At 35.6% G+C, this 19,306-nt stretch overlaps 1 protein-coding gene across 9 annotated transcripts in view; it reads right to left on the bottom strand.

Annotated features, from left to right (window-relative positions):
• Nucleotides 1-411: 411 nt before the first annotated feature.
• Nucleotides 412-19,306, bottom strand: part of LOC121871060 (segment polarity protein dishevelled homolog DVL-3-like) — a 41,448-nt gene continuing 22,553 nt past the window's right edge. For 7 of the 9 annotated variants that reach the window (XM_042373168.1, XM_042373166.1, XM_042373162.1 and 4 more), the window contains 9 exons: nt 18,166-18,406; nt 17,785-17,913; nt 17,253-17,389; nt 15,135-15,218; nt 13,966-14,100; nt 13,146-13,313; nt 10,907-11,131; nt 9,469-10,114; nt 412-2,445 (listed from right to left, as the gene is read on the bottom strand). In XM_042373168.1, coding sequence (XP_042229102.1) covers nt 9,480-10,114; nt 10,907-11,131; nt 13,146-13,313; nt 13,966-14,100; nt 15,135-15,218; nt 17,253-17,389; nt 17,785-17,913; nt 18,166-18,406 — 1,754 coding nt within the window. In that variant the 3' untranslated portion in view covers nt 412-2,445; nt 9,469-9,479. The remainder of the gene's footprint in view (nt 2,446-9,468; nt 10,115-10,906; nt 11,132-13,145; nt 13,314-13,965; nt 14,101-15,134; nt 15,219-17,252; nt 17,390-17,784; nt 17,914-18,165; nt 18,407-19,306) is intronic. The other 2 variants (XM_042373163.1, XM_042373169.1) reach the window with 2 other exon arrangements.

Here is a 19,306-nt window from a genome sequence, read left to right on the forward strand (position 1 = left end):
TTACTGTATTGGCGGACTGGTCGATCAGCTGATGCGTGCACCAAAGCGTGTTTCTCGTAAGGCTGTCGTTAATTTGGTATCAAGTTGTACTCATTAATAGAACTGAAAATCCTTATGGGAGCGAATTCGTCAACCGAAATCTCATAAACTGAATACCAACCATAGGCATTGCCTACAAGGATACCCTGCACTTCACATTCTTGAATACAGCCATTAGTTGTGATAATCTAACATTGATGCAGTTTACATGTTTCGGTAATTTTCTTTGGTAGAATTTTTTTTTTTGCTAGTTCACCATTTTTTAATATATATATATATATATATATATATATATATATATATATATATATATATATATATATATATATATATATATATATATATATATATATATATATATATATATATATATATATATACACACACACATTATAACAAGGGAAAACTTTTAAAATTTTGTGAATTCAATATATGACAAATGCATAAATAAAGCTGATGAATTACAAACAATATTTATGAACATTACGTAATCAAAACCACTTATTAATCCCAATTTATCAAAGCTATTCATTCAATCTAACTGATTCTCTCATTCCTGCACGTGTGAAGTTCTTTGCCATGATTCTCCATTTAATAAATACTGTTACTGTGGCACAGTAGTATTGGAAATACATTTTTCAAAATTCACATGAATTGTGAAAAATTCCAAGCAAAGTTAAAAAGATCTGAATGGAGACATTTTAATAAAATACATTTTATTATCTCTTTCAACAAAGTTGATAAAAATTCAATGATCTTTAAGAAATGCACCTGCTCATCACAGACACATAAGTTTTTGCACATAAATAATATTACTCAATACATTTGATTATAACTCAAACTTATATCCGCCATTTAAAATGAGTTTAAAAAAATACTAAAACCTTACCTAATAATCTGATAGCTGCATTTTATGGAACGCCGTGACAAACATAAAACATGCAGTCACGGCCCTTCCGCCCATAATTTACACACTGCTCCTGTCTTCTGTTCCCTTAACACTCTTTAGGATCCTTACCATTCCTGTTTTTTTGACAGAAAAGATAAGGTGAGCTAATAAGCAATACTTATTCCATTTTTCATTAGTTGATTTGATTCAGACCCAAAAGATGAACTTCCTGGTGAACCCACCAATGGAGTCTTAATATATCACAAAACAATGACAACTAATGACTTCAAGTACAGTACAAGGCTCAAGAACTGACTTTTTTTTTATACTTACTGTAGCCTACAAGTCATAAACACAATTCTAATACAAAGTTGCATAAACCAGTTGCAGAGTCAGCTACAGTATCTTGAAACTCCACAACCAAAATTGCCATCTGTGTCAAATTATTGCATACGAATCTGTAGAAATGCAATACTTGGAAGTCACTTTAAAGTTATGAAAATCCTTTTTCAGTAATTTGCACTTTTAAAATTGGATTACCTTCAACATTAAAGTCATCTTTTTTTCACAACAATAGGAAATAACTATTGTATGTTGTCAAACACTTGTAGCTTTGATTTTCAACTTGACTATGCAAAAAAAAAAATAAAAAAAAAATATTTTTGCAACATATTCCTTGCATTGACATCAAAGCCAGATTGCTAAAAAAAAACATGCATATACCAAGAGCTCTCACTGTATTTCATATTCTTGTGTTTTCCATAAAACTGAAGACCACTAGAGAGAATACAGCCAGATAGAGCAAAATTGTTAAATTTTCACTACCAATCTTACATAGGTTCACATCTTCAATTTCCCCTTAGAGGTACAGACAGAATTCTTGCCTGACTTGTTATGACTTTTGAAGATGAAGCGATGAAACACATGTGTCTCATACTAAATGTCACTGTCATTTTTCTTGGCCACCTGCTGTTCTAAGCAATAGCAAAACCTGAATAATGTTATCACCCACTTTAGCAGCTATTTTGATGTATTCATGAACTGATTTGTGTTCAAAGACCTGGTATCCTCCCATACGACCACTTTTGATAATGTGGGAAAATACCTCGTGAAATAATGACAGGTACGAAATCTTATCTTGAATAAATTATTAGAGAATATGATGAACTGTGAACGTGAGTAACATTAACTTGTGCTGCACTGTATGTAATTACTGGTACACTTAAAAAAATATATTATTGGAGCTCATAAGTTATTCCACTATTATCATTACCACTACTTAAATTTCATTACAATGCCTTGGTTTATACGGATTAAAAACCAAAATCTAGGGAGGCCATCTTAGAAGCAACAAGAAGCAGTTTATTGCAACATCATTTATGCTGATAACATTAAGCGGCTTCACCGATATTTGACACAGTTTCCACTGAGATTTAAGCTCGGGCTGTGGTTGTCTGGGGCCCACCTTCAATGTGACTAGCTGCGGTCACTAAACTGGTAACCTTGAATGTCCTCCTCTGGAAAGAAGTGAAGAACATTTTTAGTGAAATACTGCATACCAAGCTGAAAATCTACACATGATTAGTGTCAACTGAACAAACATGTTGAGATATTGACTAATATTTATTCAAGTCAGCAAACAATGTGCTATTTAAAAATATTATGGAATATGCAGATACAGTATAGGTAATATAGAAAAAAATCAAATATATACAAGTAATCTCCCCATTAGCTGGAATTCCTGGTCTCTTGGAACTCTCCAATAGCTGGAATGGATTTTGAGCCTTCCAGGAAATTCCAGGAAACTCTCTATGGTCTGGGCATGGGAACAAATTTTCCGTGAGTTCCAAGAGATTGCATTAGGTCTCTATGTGCTGGGTGCTTGGGTAACTTAATCCATAGGCTCATGTGCCAATGTACAAGGTTATTTCCCTTGGTCGCTGCTGTTTTTGTATACAACTTGTGTTGTGCAGTACTGTACATTACTGTACCAAGACATACTCGGCCAAAAATAGTGTTAAAGCAGTGTTAAGACATAAAAAGTGATTAAAGTTATGTAAACTGAACCATACATTCAGCAGAGTGGACAGTATATAATCTACTGCAGGCTAGTATGCAGAGGTGTTTGTGCCAGGAATTTTGGAATAGTGATTTATGAATACACATTGGTGGTAGGACTGCAGATCCCATGGTAATACGCTAAGTAAAAATACGAGAACCTTCTCCATTGCAGCTAATAAAAATACCACGGCTACACTATTAAAATTCTGAAGAAAACTACATATGATTACTGTTTAGTTTATATAATGGGAGTAGTCTATGACCTATTTCATGGCATATCCTGGTATAATTGAATAACAAAGGGATTATATGATTTAAACCGTGTTATTAACCATTACTGACGACTGATGATGTCGCAAGTCGTCCCAATACACGTGATAACTCGAGTTTACTTACACCGTCATAAGATGCAATGGCCAAAACATTGTCCGAACTGAATTGCACTTGCATATTAGTACCAGTGACAACACAGATTTAGATAGTCTAAATTGTACTCTAAGATATAACAAATATGTGTTCCTTAGCTTATAAAATGGTACAATAGATCATTTGGACCCCATGGGCTTCTTAGAATGAATTCTGTCATGATGACTTCTAAGTCTTAAGATGCACGATTAATATAAGGTGAATTACTGTTTTAAATTGGTTGATATAAGTTACTAGAACATCTGGTGGTTGGCGGGTCTTCCTTGCCCGAGGCTCAGTGTCTGGTCCATTAAGGGTTGGTTAAGGCCTAATTTAAATTATCTCCTAAACTATAAATTATAATTGTTTATATTCAGTAAACTTATTATTTCATTACGAAGTAGGTTTTTATTAAATTTGGTAATTAAGCAAATCGTAGTTTAAAAGATTTATAAATTTCCATTTTCAACCAAATAAGTTCTCTAATTGCCCATTCATTTCACGGCATATTTAAACACTTACAGTACTTTGTTAGCACATTTGAATAACTAGGATTATAAGGTTATATACAACTTAATATTCCAATACATACTTAGTAATAAGAAATATGTACAATTATATATACAGTCTTGTTCAAGATTCTTCGAACACTGCTGGCACCTCAAGGCCGTTTGTTTACTATAGTACGTAGTATAATATAATTAAAAACAACAAAGCCCAATCATTAAATTAAGCAATGGGGAATTTTGTAACCGATTACTTTTACACTTATTCACAATTTTTACTACATACTATATTAAACAAACAGCCTTGAATTGCCACCTGTCTCCAGCAGTGATCGAAGAATCTTAAACGAGACTGTACATACATCACAATACTTTTCGCGACATCATGTATAATATACAGTGCGTGTAAAATCCTTCCTTCATGGAGGGAGAGGAGAGTAACAGTTAGTAACACCTGCTACAGTAGATGGTACAGGACATAGGCTTGCCAGCATCACAAGCTCAAGACAACAGTATCTGCTGGCGAGTACAGTTTGTTTATTTATATAGTGTCTATTTAGTATATTTAGTTTATTTACAACATATTGTATGTGTACAGTGGTTTTTGTCCATACAAGATGCAGAGCTTTGACTCTTGGAAAACTTTCTCCAGCACCCAGTAACATTCCGGGAATGTGTGATAGTGTCTGTCCGTGCAAGATGCATTGTTTAGACTCTCAAAAAACTTACCCAAGTACCTGGAAAAATTCTGGGGATGCAGGATATTTTCCGGGGATGAGAAATTTATGCCAATACCTGGAAATTTCTCATTCCTGGAAGAGCTAATGGGGATATCACTGTTGTACTGTAATGTCTTTTGGCTTTGCATGATTGCCCTTTCAATTATGTTCAGAAGATTATTTATAGTACGATATAATATTCAATACTGTAAATCGTCTCTGGATATACTGTACTTGAGACACAAGAAATTAATAAAACCTATTGAAGATTGGTAAGAATCAAAACTGTTAAATTCTTCATGTGTAATCTATAATTTGCAATTTATAGAAAAAATCACTAAATATAATGTATTTAAAGAAGAGAATTCTTTTCATTGAATATCATTCAATGAAAACAATTCTCTACTAGAAATCTGCTTAAACAGTACAGGGGGTCCCCGACTTACGAATGCCCGCTGATACGAACTGGGTTAAAGTTGAAATTTACAGTATTTTATTTACCTGATGACTTATTTTTACTTTCATTTACTGTATCTTGTCATTCTATTTCTTCTTTTGACTTAATTTAAGTGATTTTAGTTGTATATAAGGACTTAGGCTATGATATACTGGGATTAAAAACATTGTTCTGCAAGTAAGGTATGCACATAGCATGTGTTCCGACTTACGTACAAATCCGACTTAAGAGCATCTTCAGGAATGAATTTGTTCGTAACCCGGGGACCCCCTGTATAAAACTGTATATCTTCAAGACTGGTGCCACAATATACAAAAATTGTTGGGACTGATGATAATGAGGGTACAGAAAAATATGGCAAGAATAAATGACCAGGATCACATAAAGGGAAGTGAGTACAGTATACATGTTTGGTGGTGGTTTACCATCAGGATTTTGGATTATCTGAAAAGGGGAAGGAGTGGGTGGTGGTGTAAAGTGGAGGACAACAGACACTATACCTGACCTGAATTATCTCTCTTTTAGGGGGAGAGGAGGGAGATAGATATTTATGGTTTCTGTTTTAAGATCATTATGGTATCTATATTTCATACTTACTAAGCCATGATAACTATATTTCTAGCCTTATTAAAGCTAGTATGTCTGGTTTGAGCAACGTTAACAAGCCATCACACACGCCAAGTAGCACTTCACCAAATTTAGAGATAAAATAATTAAAGATTAAATGACATTACAGAGATTTAGACAATTATTTTAAACAACTCCAATATGGCCTTCCAATATACAAAGGCTACTATAGTACTAATCATCATAAAATACTAAATTAACCAAACTTCCACATAATTCATTTAAGGCAAGAAATAAAACAAGGTTTAAAAAAGCCAACCAAATACAGATACAGGATAGTACAATTCCTACATCCCCTGAATACCTGTTTGTTCAGGTGGATAATAATGTTTAAATTATGAAATTACAGTAAACCCCAGATATAACGGACTAATTGGGGGGAAAGCCAGTCCATTAAAGCCGAAGGTCCAGTATATAACAACATATTCTGAAGTGGCCATGTGGGTCACTTTTCACCACCACCAATAAACACCATATCACCACCAACACTCATCATCACCACTAGCATTCACCACCCAGTTGCAGGATGCAAATGCATTCAAACTGGGGTGACAGAATGGCAGTTTGCAGCTGAGCAGAATAAACGAAGTCGCTCTACAATACTACATGTTAGTAATACGTACAGTACTGGTTGGTTGTAAGTCATGGGGGGGGGTGAATGAGTAATAATGACTGCTGCACTGTCAGGTGCAAGTGAACAGCTGACTTGACTAGTACATATTATGGATTTTCATACTTTTTTTCTTGCAAAAAATAACTTGGGGTCACAGACATTCACTTTAATATGCGGAAATCAGTCATATAAAGTGCAAGCATGTCAAGTAAGTTGAATGCTATCATGAAAATTTTACACAAGGAGGGGAGTGCTGATTGGCTGTGAGAGTACATGGGTATGCCACTCTCATTGGCAGAGAGACTGCAAACAAGTACAGTATGGCTGCTGTAGGAGAGTCCTGAGTATTCTGTCTTTTAACTTCTACCTTGTATTATGGCTTTCATTTATTTATTTATTTATTTTATAAATAACCCCAGGAGAGGATCAAAGAGCTCTATAATGAATCAGCATTATGCAGGGTAGGGCTAAATGGAGGTATTGTCGCAATATTTGTATATGAATGGACGCGAGTCCATCATTTTTTACTTTAACGTCCAGATTCCATGATACTGTATGAAACTGGTCAGTGTGTCCGTTAAAGCCTTGGTCCGTTATATTGGGAGTTTTCTGTGTAAATTAATTTATCCACATACAATGTTTTGTAATTTTTTACTCTAATCTGAACAAATCCATCATAAAATTCAAGCCAAAACATAATGTGAAGTGATAATAAATAATAATTTTCGAATGTTAACTGTTTTCCTTGAAACCAATAATAATGTTTACATATGACTTTCATGTCATAAAGCAAATCTGTTACTTTTCACTGAAAGATACGATCATGTAAAGAATTATTTCTTGTAAATTATTCTTATATTCATGCTAATCTAAGCATCATTCAAATGTGACATTTTTAGACTGTAAGTCGATACAGTACCAAAGGAATAACACGGTTAACAAAATTATGATTTTTAAGCTCAAACCCACAACCAAGGAGTGAAAAAAAGTAATGAAGGGGCATGGAGTTAATGTATAATAAACTGAACTTAAAAAAAAAAAAAAAAGCGCACACACACACACAAATTAGAACAATTTCGTTTTTCAGCTACTACAGATATGAACCCTAAAATCTGGAACCCTGGGAACCATGATCAAACTGGCTTTAAAGAATTTATGGGTCTTAAGTTGGGATAAGTTTTCTTTCCTGGGGTCAACCATCTGTTACCCTAGGCCTACCAGTATATTAGGTTCAAGTTTTGCTTTCACACACACTCTCAAACTCAGTTTGACATTTATTTTACTTCCTACACAATACAATAAAGAAATTCTTATTGTATTAAACAGAGTATGTAGGTAGGCCTGCATAGCACCAGAATAAGCTAATTTACTTACCTTAGCATCTAATGGTACATTTTAAGCTATAATACAAAAAATCAATGCTATAGTAAGCAATTTCTATTATGAAGATGATTTGTATGGACAAAGGGTTATATGTTGGTAAAGGAAACGCATACTCAGAGATAACTTTATTTCAAATATTTTGTTGGAGGACTTTATGAAAGAAATGAACATGAGTGTCCACCAGACACTTATTATTCTAATCCTGATCTCAAGCTTGTCCACTCGTTGGTCTGTTTTCGTTCATCACCTATTTGACAAATCAGGTGACACCTAGTGTGGTCCTAGGCCATGCTTCCTGCCTTGCTGTTTATGTTTGGTTTGAGAGTGACATATGCTTCTATTGTCTTCCTTTGTGAAGTATCATGGCCTCCTTAAATGTTCTTATTTTAATAAAGTCCTTCTCAACGAAACATTAGAAATAAAGTTCTCTCTCCAAGTCTGTACATCCTTTGCTACCATATAAATAAAACCTCTTACAGTATACTTAGTCTTCACAGGTATTTGGCACACTACAGTATAATAATTTAAAATTTTTTCCAGTTTACATCCCATTAGCTTCTCATGAGTCACAAGACTCTGCAAGAGGAATACTTCATAAATAAATATAGTCTGATTACATAAATAGCCCAATACCCTAATTACCTGTATTTTTATTAAGAACTAACCCCATCAAACAATTGGTTTCCCACAGAATGCTAATACTACTTCAGGGAAATACGACTTTTGGCTACTATATGTTATCCAGCTGCCTCCCAACACCTACCCCCCAATAGTTCCATGACCACTAGGCGACGTTCACACCCAATGGTCCCTCCCCACGTCATAAAATCTTATCCTTAAATGTCTTGCACAAACCTCAGTCACCCATGGAAATGATCATCCTCCCATCAATGATTCATCTTTTACCATATTACCATATTCACCCATTAACAGTCAGCTTTGTTTTGTTCTATCAATAAATGAATGCTTTATCCTTTTTTACCTCTGTTATTACCAGTAACTGTGTCTTTCTCACTACCACCATCGTTTTACTGCCATTTACCATGTTCGCATGGGTTATGGTATGGTTCCAATTGGGCAAATTTGAAGCAAGTTTTATGGATTGATGCCCTTTTTATCACCAACCCACTTTCACCGAGTGGAAACTGAGTATACTATGTAGGAGTTTTAAGTACAGTACCATCTTAGCTGGCAAACCAGGGTCATAACTCCTTGAGGTAATCAAAGATTTCCTGCCAACCTGGATCCCTTTACCAGATGGCAGCTCCCAGAGCTTGACCATCATATTCTTTCTGACTTTTCTTAATTATTGTGGTTATGAAGTAAATGCTTGAAGTGATAATCCTCATAATTTCCATGCATTCACCAACCCAAAATTTTGATTTTTCAGTTCATATATCAACTGCTACTGCAATCTATAATGCCTGAGGGCATGGCAATGGTCTGTAGCTGAAATATTGGCAGAAGGTTTTACATACTGACCTAGCCATCCTATAAATGGGGTTTCTGTAGAGGTTAGCAGTATGCAAGCTGTGTTTGTGCATTGTTTGTATGATTAGCAATATGCATAATTCATTCTGTTTGTGAGAAGGTAAAAGAAAACCAAAAATAAACATGAAAGTCAGAGTTGCTTTACAGTGTGAATAAAGGTTTTCTATAGGTTCAAGCTCACTGCAGAAGTAAAGGGTTACCAAGGTGTTATAAGTGTGTAAAGAAAAGGCCCCCAAAAAATAAAAAAACCAAAACAAATCAAACTGTTACATACTAACCAAACAAAGTTTCAAACAGAATCAACAAAAAAGTTGCAGGGGTTGTCCATGGCCATGTTGAAACTGTTGGTACTGGCAGCCAGGTCAGGACTCATCTGTTCCACAGGACGGGAAGGCGGAGCTGGATGTGGCTGGCTGGACTGAGGAGGAAGGGAATAGGCTGGTGGAGGGGGATGAGGGTGGCTATGTGGAGGGAGAAGAATGCCTGGTGTATGTGGATGGGTGGTATGAGGGGGAGGAATGCCTGGTGGATGTGGATGGATAGTATGAGGAGGAGGGTGGGATGGAATAAGAGGAGGTAATCCTTTTGTATGAGAGAGATGGGCTGGAGGATGTGAAGGGTACGATGGAGGCACACCTGTTGGGTGCTGAAGAGTGGGATGTGACAGAAGTGGCTGTTGTGGTGGTTGTTGGGACAATGTGGTGGCAGTTGATCTCTCTGAACCACTGGAACCTCCCCCAGTGCCTCCACCACCACCTCCTCCTCCACCACCTCCACCACCACCACCAACACTGCCACTACCAGAGCCACCTCCACCACTCCCTAACCGGCGCGCGCTACGCTGACTTGCTTCACTGTCGCTTCCACTCTGGGCTGGAGAGGCAGATTTTCGTTCTACTTTCTTTTGGGTTCCACCACTACTACCTGAAAGTTCCATAGACAATGTCAATAAATATCAATATCTAATATTTTGTTAATGAAAAAATAACATAATACAGCAATCTCGCACAAATCATGGGTTTACCATCTACAGTTTTGAGTTTCCACAGTATTCAGGAATTTCTACAGTCAACTCAAGAGACTTCCAGCTCAGCACAGTGGGAATGTTTGCTGGATCAGGTCCCCCATGTGGTTCATCTTGTTTACTTCAATGTGTCTATGTTCCTCAAATAACAATTTATCAACATCTACCATGCTTAGGTCCTCTTCCCTCTCTAACCTCTTTTAAATCCTTCATATCATACACTACAACAGCCACGGGTTATTTTGTGACCTTTTATTATTATTATTTTTTTTTCACGGCTACCTAAATTACTACATTTTCCCCTCCAACTGAACCTTTAGTTGTCCAGATTAATTAGGGGGGAAGGGGTGTCTGGCTTTGTCGAAGGTCCAACTGTTAAAATCAAGAACAAGTGTATAGAAAAGACTCCCCCATTTGACACACTGGTTCCCAGATGACCTCCGAGTGAATTACTAAAGAGTACTAATTCCAGGATCCAACAACCTTGCAACTTTAGTCGCTTTTCATTTATTTTTCTTACTCAGCCTTTACCAACCACAGGCGAATTAAAAAACATAATTCAATGGTTGGAAAGGGATTACTGTAAACTCATGTCTTTCAAACATGATACACATTTCAAATTCAAACAGTAAAGAAAAGGTATAGGAAAATTTAAAGTTATAATACCTAATAGTAAGCATAAAAAATCTTACCAGAACCACTATTAGTACTGCCATCTCTATTAAATGCATAGGATTCATTGGTATAATTAAATGGCATAGGCGTGTATCCCGTGGCAGGGGGAACGTAGGTACCAGCATAGGGCATATGTGGGCCACCCCATGGGGAAGTGCCAGAGGGAGGCGGTAATGGTGCTAGTGTGTCCCGATCGGCTTCACTCAAAGTATCCTCTTCTCCTAACTTCAAACCTGCTAAGCCTGAAAAAAAGTACACAGTAAACCATACAAATTCAAATTTTGAATAATATGAACCAAATAATAATAGTACAAAATTGACTTTAAGTTTGAATTTAACCAAACTTCTGAAATATCTCACATGATAACTAAACATGTCTTTTTTATCCAGGCATATAAGAATAGCATGTAGTTAGCAGTTCTTTTAAGGAAGGAAGGATGCACGGACGCACACACGTGCATAAAAAGAGGAATATGTATAGTACTAATAAAAATATGTTTAAATTCATCACTTAGAAATAGCAAAGCTTCTATAGTTGTTACTGGAAGTTAACGGAGCCACTAACCCTTGTTGGTACCAGCCAGGCAGGGGCTATGCTCACACAACCTCTGCCTAGCACAGACTAGGGGAACATCCAGCTATTTAACACACAAATACAGTAATGATAAAGTTAATAATTTTCGGTTAACGAATGACTGTGGAACGAATTGTGTTCGTTAACCAAGGGACCACTGTATAGTGGAACTAACTTGGGAAATGATTGATTCTTTTTCCTTAATGTGTGTGTGAGAGCTTTATTAGGCCTTTACTTATTGGTTTAGCTCTCTTTACCATGAAGAGGAAAATAAACTATTGTTTGAATTAATAAGAAAATTGAAAAGTGTACAGTAAGTGGGGTGAAGGTAGTGCAGAGTTAAGCAGCAATTACTCGACTATAAAGAACTAGCAGATTTATGAAAAGAAACTTTATTTGGAAATTTTATCTGTATAATACAGTTTAATTATTTGTACGGGTTTTATATACAGTACAAAGAGAGGTAAGTAATCACGTGTCATTAGTCCTGAGATATCAAAATCTTCTGTTATGTGTTCCATCTTAACATTTAGTGTACTGTACAGGGTGATTCAGCAAAGTGTACATTAAATTGGAGGATGAAATCCTTGGATAATTCTAAACCACAATGTCTCTAAAATGTCAGATTCTGCAGTTTCCATGTTACAATACATTTAAGATGTTGTATTAATGAGAGTGAATTTAATGTGAAATCAAAGTGGGTTTCACAACATCTAAAATGTATTGTAACATGGAAACTGCAGAATCTGATATTTTACTAAAGACACATTGTGGTTTAGAATTATCCAAGGATTTCATCCTCCAATTTAATGTACTCTTTGCTGAATCACCCTGTATAACCCTAAAAGTTGATTTAATATGCAATTGTTCCAAAATTTATTACAAATGAATCTTATTTTCAAATACAGTACATGAACTCTACACGATCTGTTCTATTTGTGTGGTGGGCTGTTGGCGTTGAAGCATATAGTGCATAATCTGCCACTGGAAACTTTATGTGAACGTTAAACCTTTACATCTATTGACTATTCTTACCTACTCTTGACTAAATATATTGTATTACAGAGGCAGTTCAAAATGAAGAGGTTTCACTACAACTAAAGTAATACCCCAATATACAAAAGTAATACTGTACCAAGAACTATCAAGTAGAATACTGTGTAGTTAAAGAAAGCATTAGGGCATGTCAGTACAGTTCTCCATTTTAACTCTAATTATTCTCCACTGCATCACCATACATATTCTCTCTCTGCTCGGTCGAGGTTTACTTCCCTCGGCCATCCTACATATATATATATATATATTGTGAGACAAAAAGTAAAAGATATACAGGGTAATTATCATGAGTTCAAACACATATAGGGAATAAACATTTCTTTGTGCACGAGAGTTAGCAGGCTGAGCGGGAGGAGGGAGCGGAGTGTGGGAGCTCCGTTGCTAAGGGGCAGGCAGAGGCAATCCTAGTTAGGCTGCACACTATGGCAAGTGTTAAGGCCAAACAGTCAGTATCTATACAAATGGAAGTTATGTTAAACTTTCATTTAGTGTTTTCTTAATGGTTTTAGCTGCCTTTTTTTCATGTACTGTAGTTTGTATAAGAATGTTTTTTGAAGTACTGTATCACAATTGTTAAATAACATAAGAAAGGTAGGTGGTATGGTTTATGAATGCAAAAAACTTACTGGCACAGAGATCACCAAAGACATAGTAGCACTGTTCAGAGAAGTCCTTTTTATTTACGGTGTGTCTAATATAGCCTGCCTTGAGCATCTGTGCTGCATATTTGCGGGCTTCCCTCCGATCTTGAAAGCCATCTACTCTTTGATGCAACCAATCTACTACATCTGCACCTATAAAATACAAATGAGATGTATTAGCAGAAAAATAATAATAGAACCTTAAAACTCAAAGTAATCCTCTCAGTTGACTATAAAGCTTTAACTATTACCTTTGGCCCAGCAATCAATAGGGACTTTATTCTTCCTGGAGCCAAGAAACCTAAGTGACCTCCTGTTCATGGAAACTCTCGTACAGTATAGAAATCAGAAAGGTGCATTCTATATCACTTGTATAATATGAATAGCATTACAATCCCATCAAAAATGACTTGAATCACCCTCTCTCTACATAAATATAACAAAAATAAAATTCCTAAGAGAAGTTCTTGCATCACTTGCTAAGATATTTTGCACTTCAGTTTAGTTTTTACACAAGCAAACCCACTTTCTTTTAGCTTTACTATTAAAATTTATATAAAAATATAAAAATCTATATCAGCATTAACAGTAAAAATATCCCTGAACAGTGCAGTACAGTATATATATTACAAGACCAAAGTACTTAAACAATTCAAGTAAGATTTGATTTGAATGAGAAATATATTTGACAACTTGTCCCTCTTTATCATTAAAAAAAATAACTTTGCTTACAGCAGATTATTAATCTTCCTGTCACCTCTTTTTCATATTACCCTCTGAAGGATATTATCGTGTCTCAACTTACCAATGAAAGCATTTGGTATGGTAATCTTGAGCCACATACGGTCTCTGATCTCTAGACCAGAATCAGGAGCTGCCATCGTTCGCACTATGGTGTCCATAGACGTATTTACCGTTAGCTTCATTTCTTCATATGGTCCTGTAAGTCACAAAAGATATTAGCCAAGATTGTTCTACCTCCAAAAAGATGAAGCCTTATTCTAATAAAATTAATGAGAAAAACAAAATTCTAAATAAGTCTTCTTCAGTAAATTTTAAGCACCTATTAAACTGCCTTATGATTAAAACTTCCAATACATTGAGGGTTTGAATCACTGACATTCATTTCATATGAAAATTAAACTGAAAAATCACATGCTGCACTTTCATTCACCCAACATATACAGTTGATGTAACTGAAGCAATGTCAATGTATAGATCTTAAACTTTCCAATTTATAAAGGATGGAATATGATAAGGTTGGTAAAGGAAGATTAAGTTCCTGAGAGGAAGATAAATTTTGAGGGAGGAAACAAAATTTCTGAGAGGGAGGAAAAGTTCCTTGGAGGGAACAAAAATGCCCGGGAGAAAGGAGAAGTTCCAGTGGGAGGAAAAGTTCCTAAGACTGAGGAAGTTTCTGACAGGAGGTAAAAGTTTCTGAAAGGAAAGAAAACTTCCACAGAGAGGATAAGTTCCTAAGAAGAAGGAAAACTCATGAAACAAAAAAGTTTCAGAGGAGGAAAAGTTTCTAAAAGTGAGAATGAATTCCCGAGGAAGAAAAAGTTTCACCAAGGGAGGTAAAGCTAATGAGAGGGAGGTATAAAACTGGGGGAGGGGTAAACCACCAGAAGGATAAAGAGCTCCTGATGAAGAAAGAATAAATTTATGAGGTGAAGGAACAGTTTCTGATTGGGAAGAAAAGTCATAGAAAAGGAGAAAAGTTGTTGAACGGATGAAAGAACTCCTGCATGGAAGGAAAGGTTCCTTAAAAAATTCTGAGAGGAAAATCTCAGGAGTGAGGCAAAAACCCTTAGGGAGGAAAAGTCCTTGAGCAGGGGGATATCCTGAAAGAGTTGATAATTTCCTGAGGGAAGACTATTATACAGAAAAAGTAGAGAAGTTGCTGGGGGAGGAGAGGGGCATCATGAGGGAAAACAGGAACACACACACAAAGAAAAAAGATGATGGTCTTACTCTCTGACTCAGGGATGCTGGAGGTGATGGAGGAGCTGGTGGAGGTGAGGGTGCTGACTGATGGCGGGCGACCAGGAAACTCTCCTGTCAAGGGCAACACTACACCTTACTAATACCACACACCCTCAAAATACCACAGGTCAGCAAACAAGTTTAAAAGAACACTCCCTCAAAATACCACAAATTGCAGGGTCTGAAAATGTCCAATATCCTGGTACCCAGAGCACCAGGAAGATGACAAAATTTAGGTTTCTGAACAGGTGACATGGCTAAAGGTGAGTAATGGAAAAAAGATCAGCGAATGTTTGAACTCTTCAGTCTCCACTTTTATATGCCAAAAAAAAAAAATAATAATATAGTAATAAATAGGATTTTGGTGTGAGTTTTAAATGTTTTTCCAGGAAGTCAGACCTTCAAAAACTCTGGACACCAGGAAACAAATATTTTCAGATCCTGCAGGTTAGCAATTAAGTTTCAAGAACATCCCCAGTGTGTTCATTCTGTGGCAGAGGAGGGCCTTTTTGAGTGTTAAAGTTAATGTCAATATTAAATGTACTAATACATACCATTGCATGGCTTACCATTATTATCTAGAACACATTAGTATCAAAATTAATTATCTACTGTTCACTCATACACTTAGAAAATGATCTAAATATATTTTGAGACTAAACACTCCTATGAATACAAAGCACATGCTTTATAATACCAAATCATGTATTGGTTTTGTAATTTTAAAAAGCTTCATCCAAAAGGTACAAATATACACAACTCTGGACCTTCACCTCAAGACTAGTAAGAATAATTTCCAAAGAGAAATTATGGCTTGATTCTTAAAACCCAAACTTTCCCCAAACCAGTTAGGAGCTATTCATATATTATGCCCACCAAATCCTACAAAACTGGACCCATAAAATCCAAAACTTACCAAATGGGGTTAAATCTAGAAATGGGGGATTAGAATACAGCAATCACTGGCGCCTGAGGTGATGAGTTACGGAGCCACACAACCAGTGAGAAACCTGCTCTTCATTTGACTAACCTGGTCATAAAGGAGGCTTACAGTACCAACCTATTTTCTGACAAACCTACAAGGAAAAGGGTACTTGCATATAAATGAATTCACATATGCTGATCTTGTAATATTGAGAAAGTAACAAAACAACTTTTTTATCTATTACATAAAATGCTAAATGATGTAATCAAGGCAAGCAAGAAAGGTAAACTATTACCTTAGCTATCCTACCTTACTGCTGAACTACATTATTGTTGTTAAACACTAACATACAGTATAAAAACATTGATCAAATTAAACTACAGTATAATAAAATTACGTCAGCAGCAGAGTACACAAATAATCCCAATTCAGATTTTGGCTTACTTCAACAAGGGTAGAGCCCTTTTGTTCCAAATTATGGAGGTTTTATTATATATATATATATATATATATATATATATATATATATATATATATATATATATATATATATATATATATATATATATATATATATATATATATATATATATATATATATATACTTTAACTGGTTAATTAGGATGAAAGGACCCAGAGCCTTAGAAGAGAACAAATAATATTCTCAGAAAACTGGGAGTTTCAAATAAATATTTGTGAGCAAAAAAAAAAAAAAGCCAATGACTGTCTCAAAGTATATTTGTACCAAGAGGATAAGTACATTATTTGGCAAACTAACAGTAAAACTATTGTAATATGCATCATACTGATAAAATGTTCTATTAACTTTTCTACATAAACTGTTATGTAGTAAAATTTTAGTCGAGTCTTATAATGCATTAAGATTCTTGCAATTTTATATCAAAGATACTCCATAAATTAGTAGTATTTCTTAATTAACACTTAAAGAGGTTAAAAGGAATAAACCTGGAAGAAGCAATTTACATAATCTACAGAAAAACAGCAATAAGAAACTGTGCAGCCTTCCCAGATTATTAGAACATCTGTATGTATCATTCTACAAATAATAAATGCTAATTCCAGGTGTCTTTTGCAATTTTGAGTGCTCCTTCCTACTCTAAGTGCATCACCAGGTATTGTTAGTAGCACTGCTAAGACAATAAAACATGGCTACACTCAACCTGGAATTCCTCGGCATGCTTGAGTGTGTGCAACCCACGCACCGGGGTCGATGGGCCGGACAGGCTCGGTGCGAGGTATGGTGAAGTATCCCTTTGGATTGGGATCCCAACATTTTGCAACAACAAGCTTGATAGGCCTGTAAGTATATGTGAAACACAAAGGGGGAAAAAGAAAAATAATTCATTAATGTTGTTCCGAAACAATGAGAATTTCATGTACTGTACAATCAAAGACAAAAGTCGTGTCGCGGTTTTGTCCGAAGATTAAATATAACTCGCGAAACATTATCAGAGCCCTACCACAAGGCAGGTGCGCACCAAAAGTTTGAGCCCTTCGGCATATGTTCTCACCAAATTTCACAACACGACTTTTGTCTTTCATTGTACATGGACTATGTTAACAATAGGAAATGATATGCAATCTTACAATGTTAAACTTATGTCAACTTTGTAAGACATTCCTGCTACAAAAGGAACTGCCAGAATAAAAAACATATTTTAAAAACATGGAAAAACAAAGTAAAACACTTACCCAGGTTTTTGGACTACTTCTCGTAAAACTCTAACAGCCTCGTCATTGCTCATATTTTCAAAGTTGATATCATTAACTTGTAATATCATATCTCCCGGCTCAATACGACCATCTAACGCTACTGCTCCACTGAAATGACAATTTTTCTTTCTACTTTGTGATGGACCATGGATGGTACACACTTGGGTGTGCCCAATATGGGCTTCTGAGTACAGTTCTTCATGGAAAGAGATCAATAAATCTATTTAATACTATGCTTCACCATTAGAAAATTATAAAAAGGTACAGTATTACAAACTGGATCTTCCTTCACCCTAGTAGTGAATAGCAACTGATGAACAATAATGAATCAACTTGCGTAAAAATAACATCTCAACTTACCCCTTCATTATAGATCCCACATAAATACCCCCATCGCCGCCTTTACTTGATTGGCCAACAATGGAAATGCCTAGAAAGTTTACAGTGTCCATATTTAAAGTGACAGTGATGATGTTAAGAGACATAGTGGAGTCGGTGATTGAGGATATAGAGGAGGTGCGAGACATGGCGGGTTGGAGACGGTGACGCCGCTGCTTTTTCCGACGATGGCGAGCATGGAGTCTTGATACGCTGCTGCTTCCTGTTTAAACAGATAATGTATAATACAAAACCATTATAACACTAACAGTATACTGTACATACAACTAATCCTCATTCAACACAAAGGTTCTTTTCCTGAAAACCTTTACAGTGCAAAAATGTGATATGCAAAACCAATTGTCCCATAAGCAAATTATTAAGAGGGTACTTGGTCAGACTTTGTGTGCAGAGAAAAAAAGTGAAATACTGTACAGTAAAACTACCATAATTCATAACTTCACAATTCATAATTTGTCATAATGTGGCTACTTTCATAAATTTCTAATCTATCTGAATATAAAAAATAGGGATGCAGTCCACAACCTATACTCTACTGCCCCAAGTATAAGATAAGAATAAATCAGTCAAAATTAATAACAAATTATAAATAAGTACTATATATAAATAAATAAGAATAAACACACACAAACATGCTACAGCCACGAGTGTGAGTGCTTTAGGTTAAATGAGAAGTGTGGGCAGCTGCCCGACATATGAAGCAGATATGAACCTTCTTTGATATGCCCAGCTCTTACGTGTTTGGTCTCTGCCATTAAGCATATGGGGGGAAATAAATTTTTTATACATACATATATGATTGAAAACCTTGTTGGGTATATTAACAATCATTGACATATGCAGGCAAAATTGTATGAACTTTTAGCATTCCCTTTTACAAAGATAGAATCAATTTAAATTGACCACAAATGTGCAAACCTAGGAAGCCAAGCTCTAGTTCATTACTCTTGGCCAAAAGGTACACCAGTGCAGTGTAGAAATAGTTTATGACCAGTACATCAGTACAGTGTAGAAATAGTTTATGATCAGTACATCAGTACAGTGTAGAAATTGTTTATGATTTGTACAATAGTACAGTGTAGAAATAGTTTATGATCAGTAC

Source organism: Homarus americanus, unplaced genomic scaffold (assembly GCF_018991925.1).
Source record: "Homarus americanus isolate GMGI-L3 unplaced genomic scaffold, GMGI_Hamer_2.0 scaffold52512, whole genome shotgun sequence".
In the NCBI taxonomy this organism is placed as follows: Eukaryota; Metazoa; Arthropoda; class Malacostraca; order Decapoda; family Nephropidae; genus Homarus; species Homarus americanus.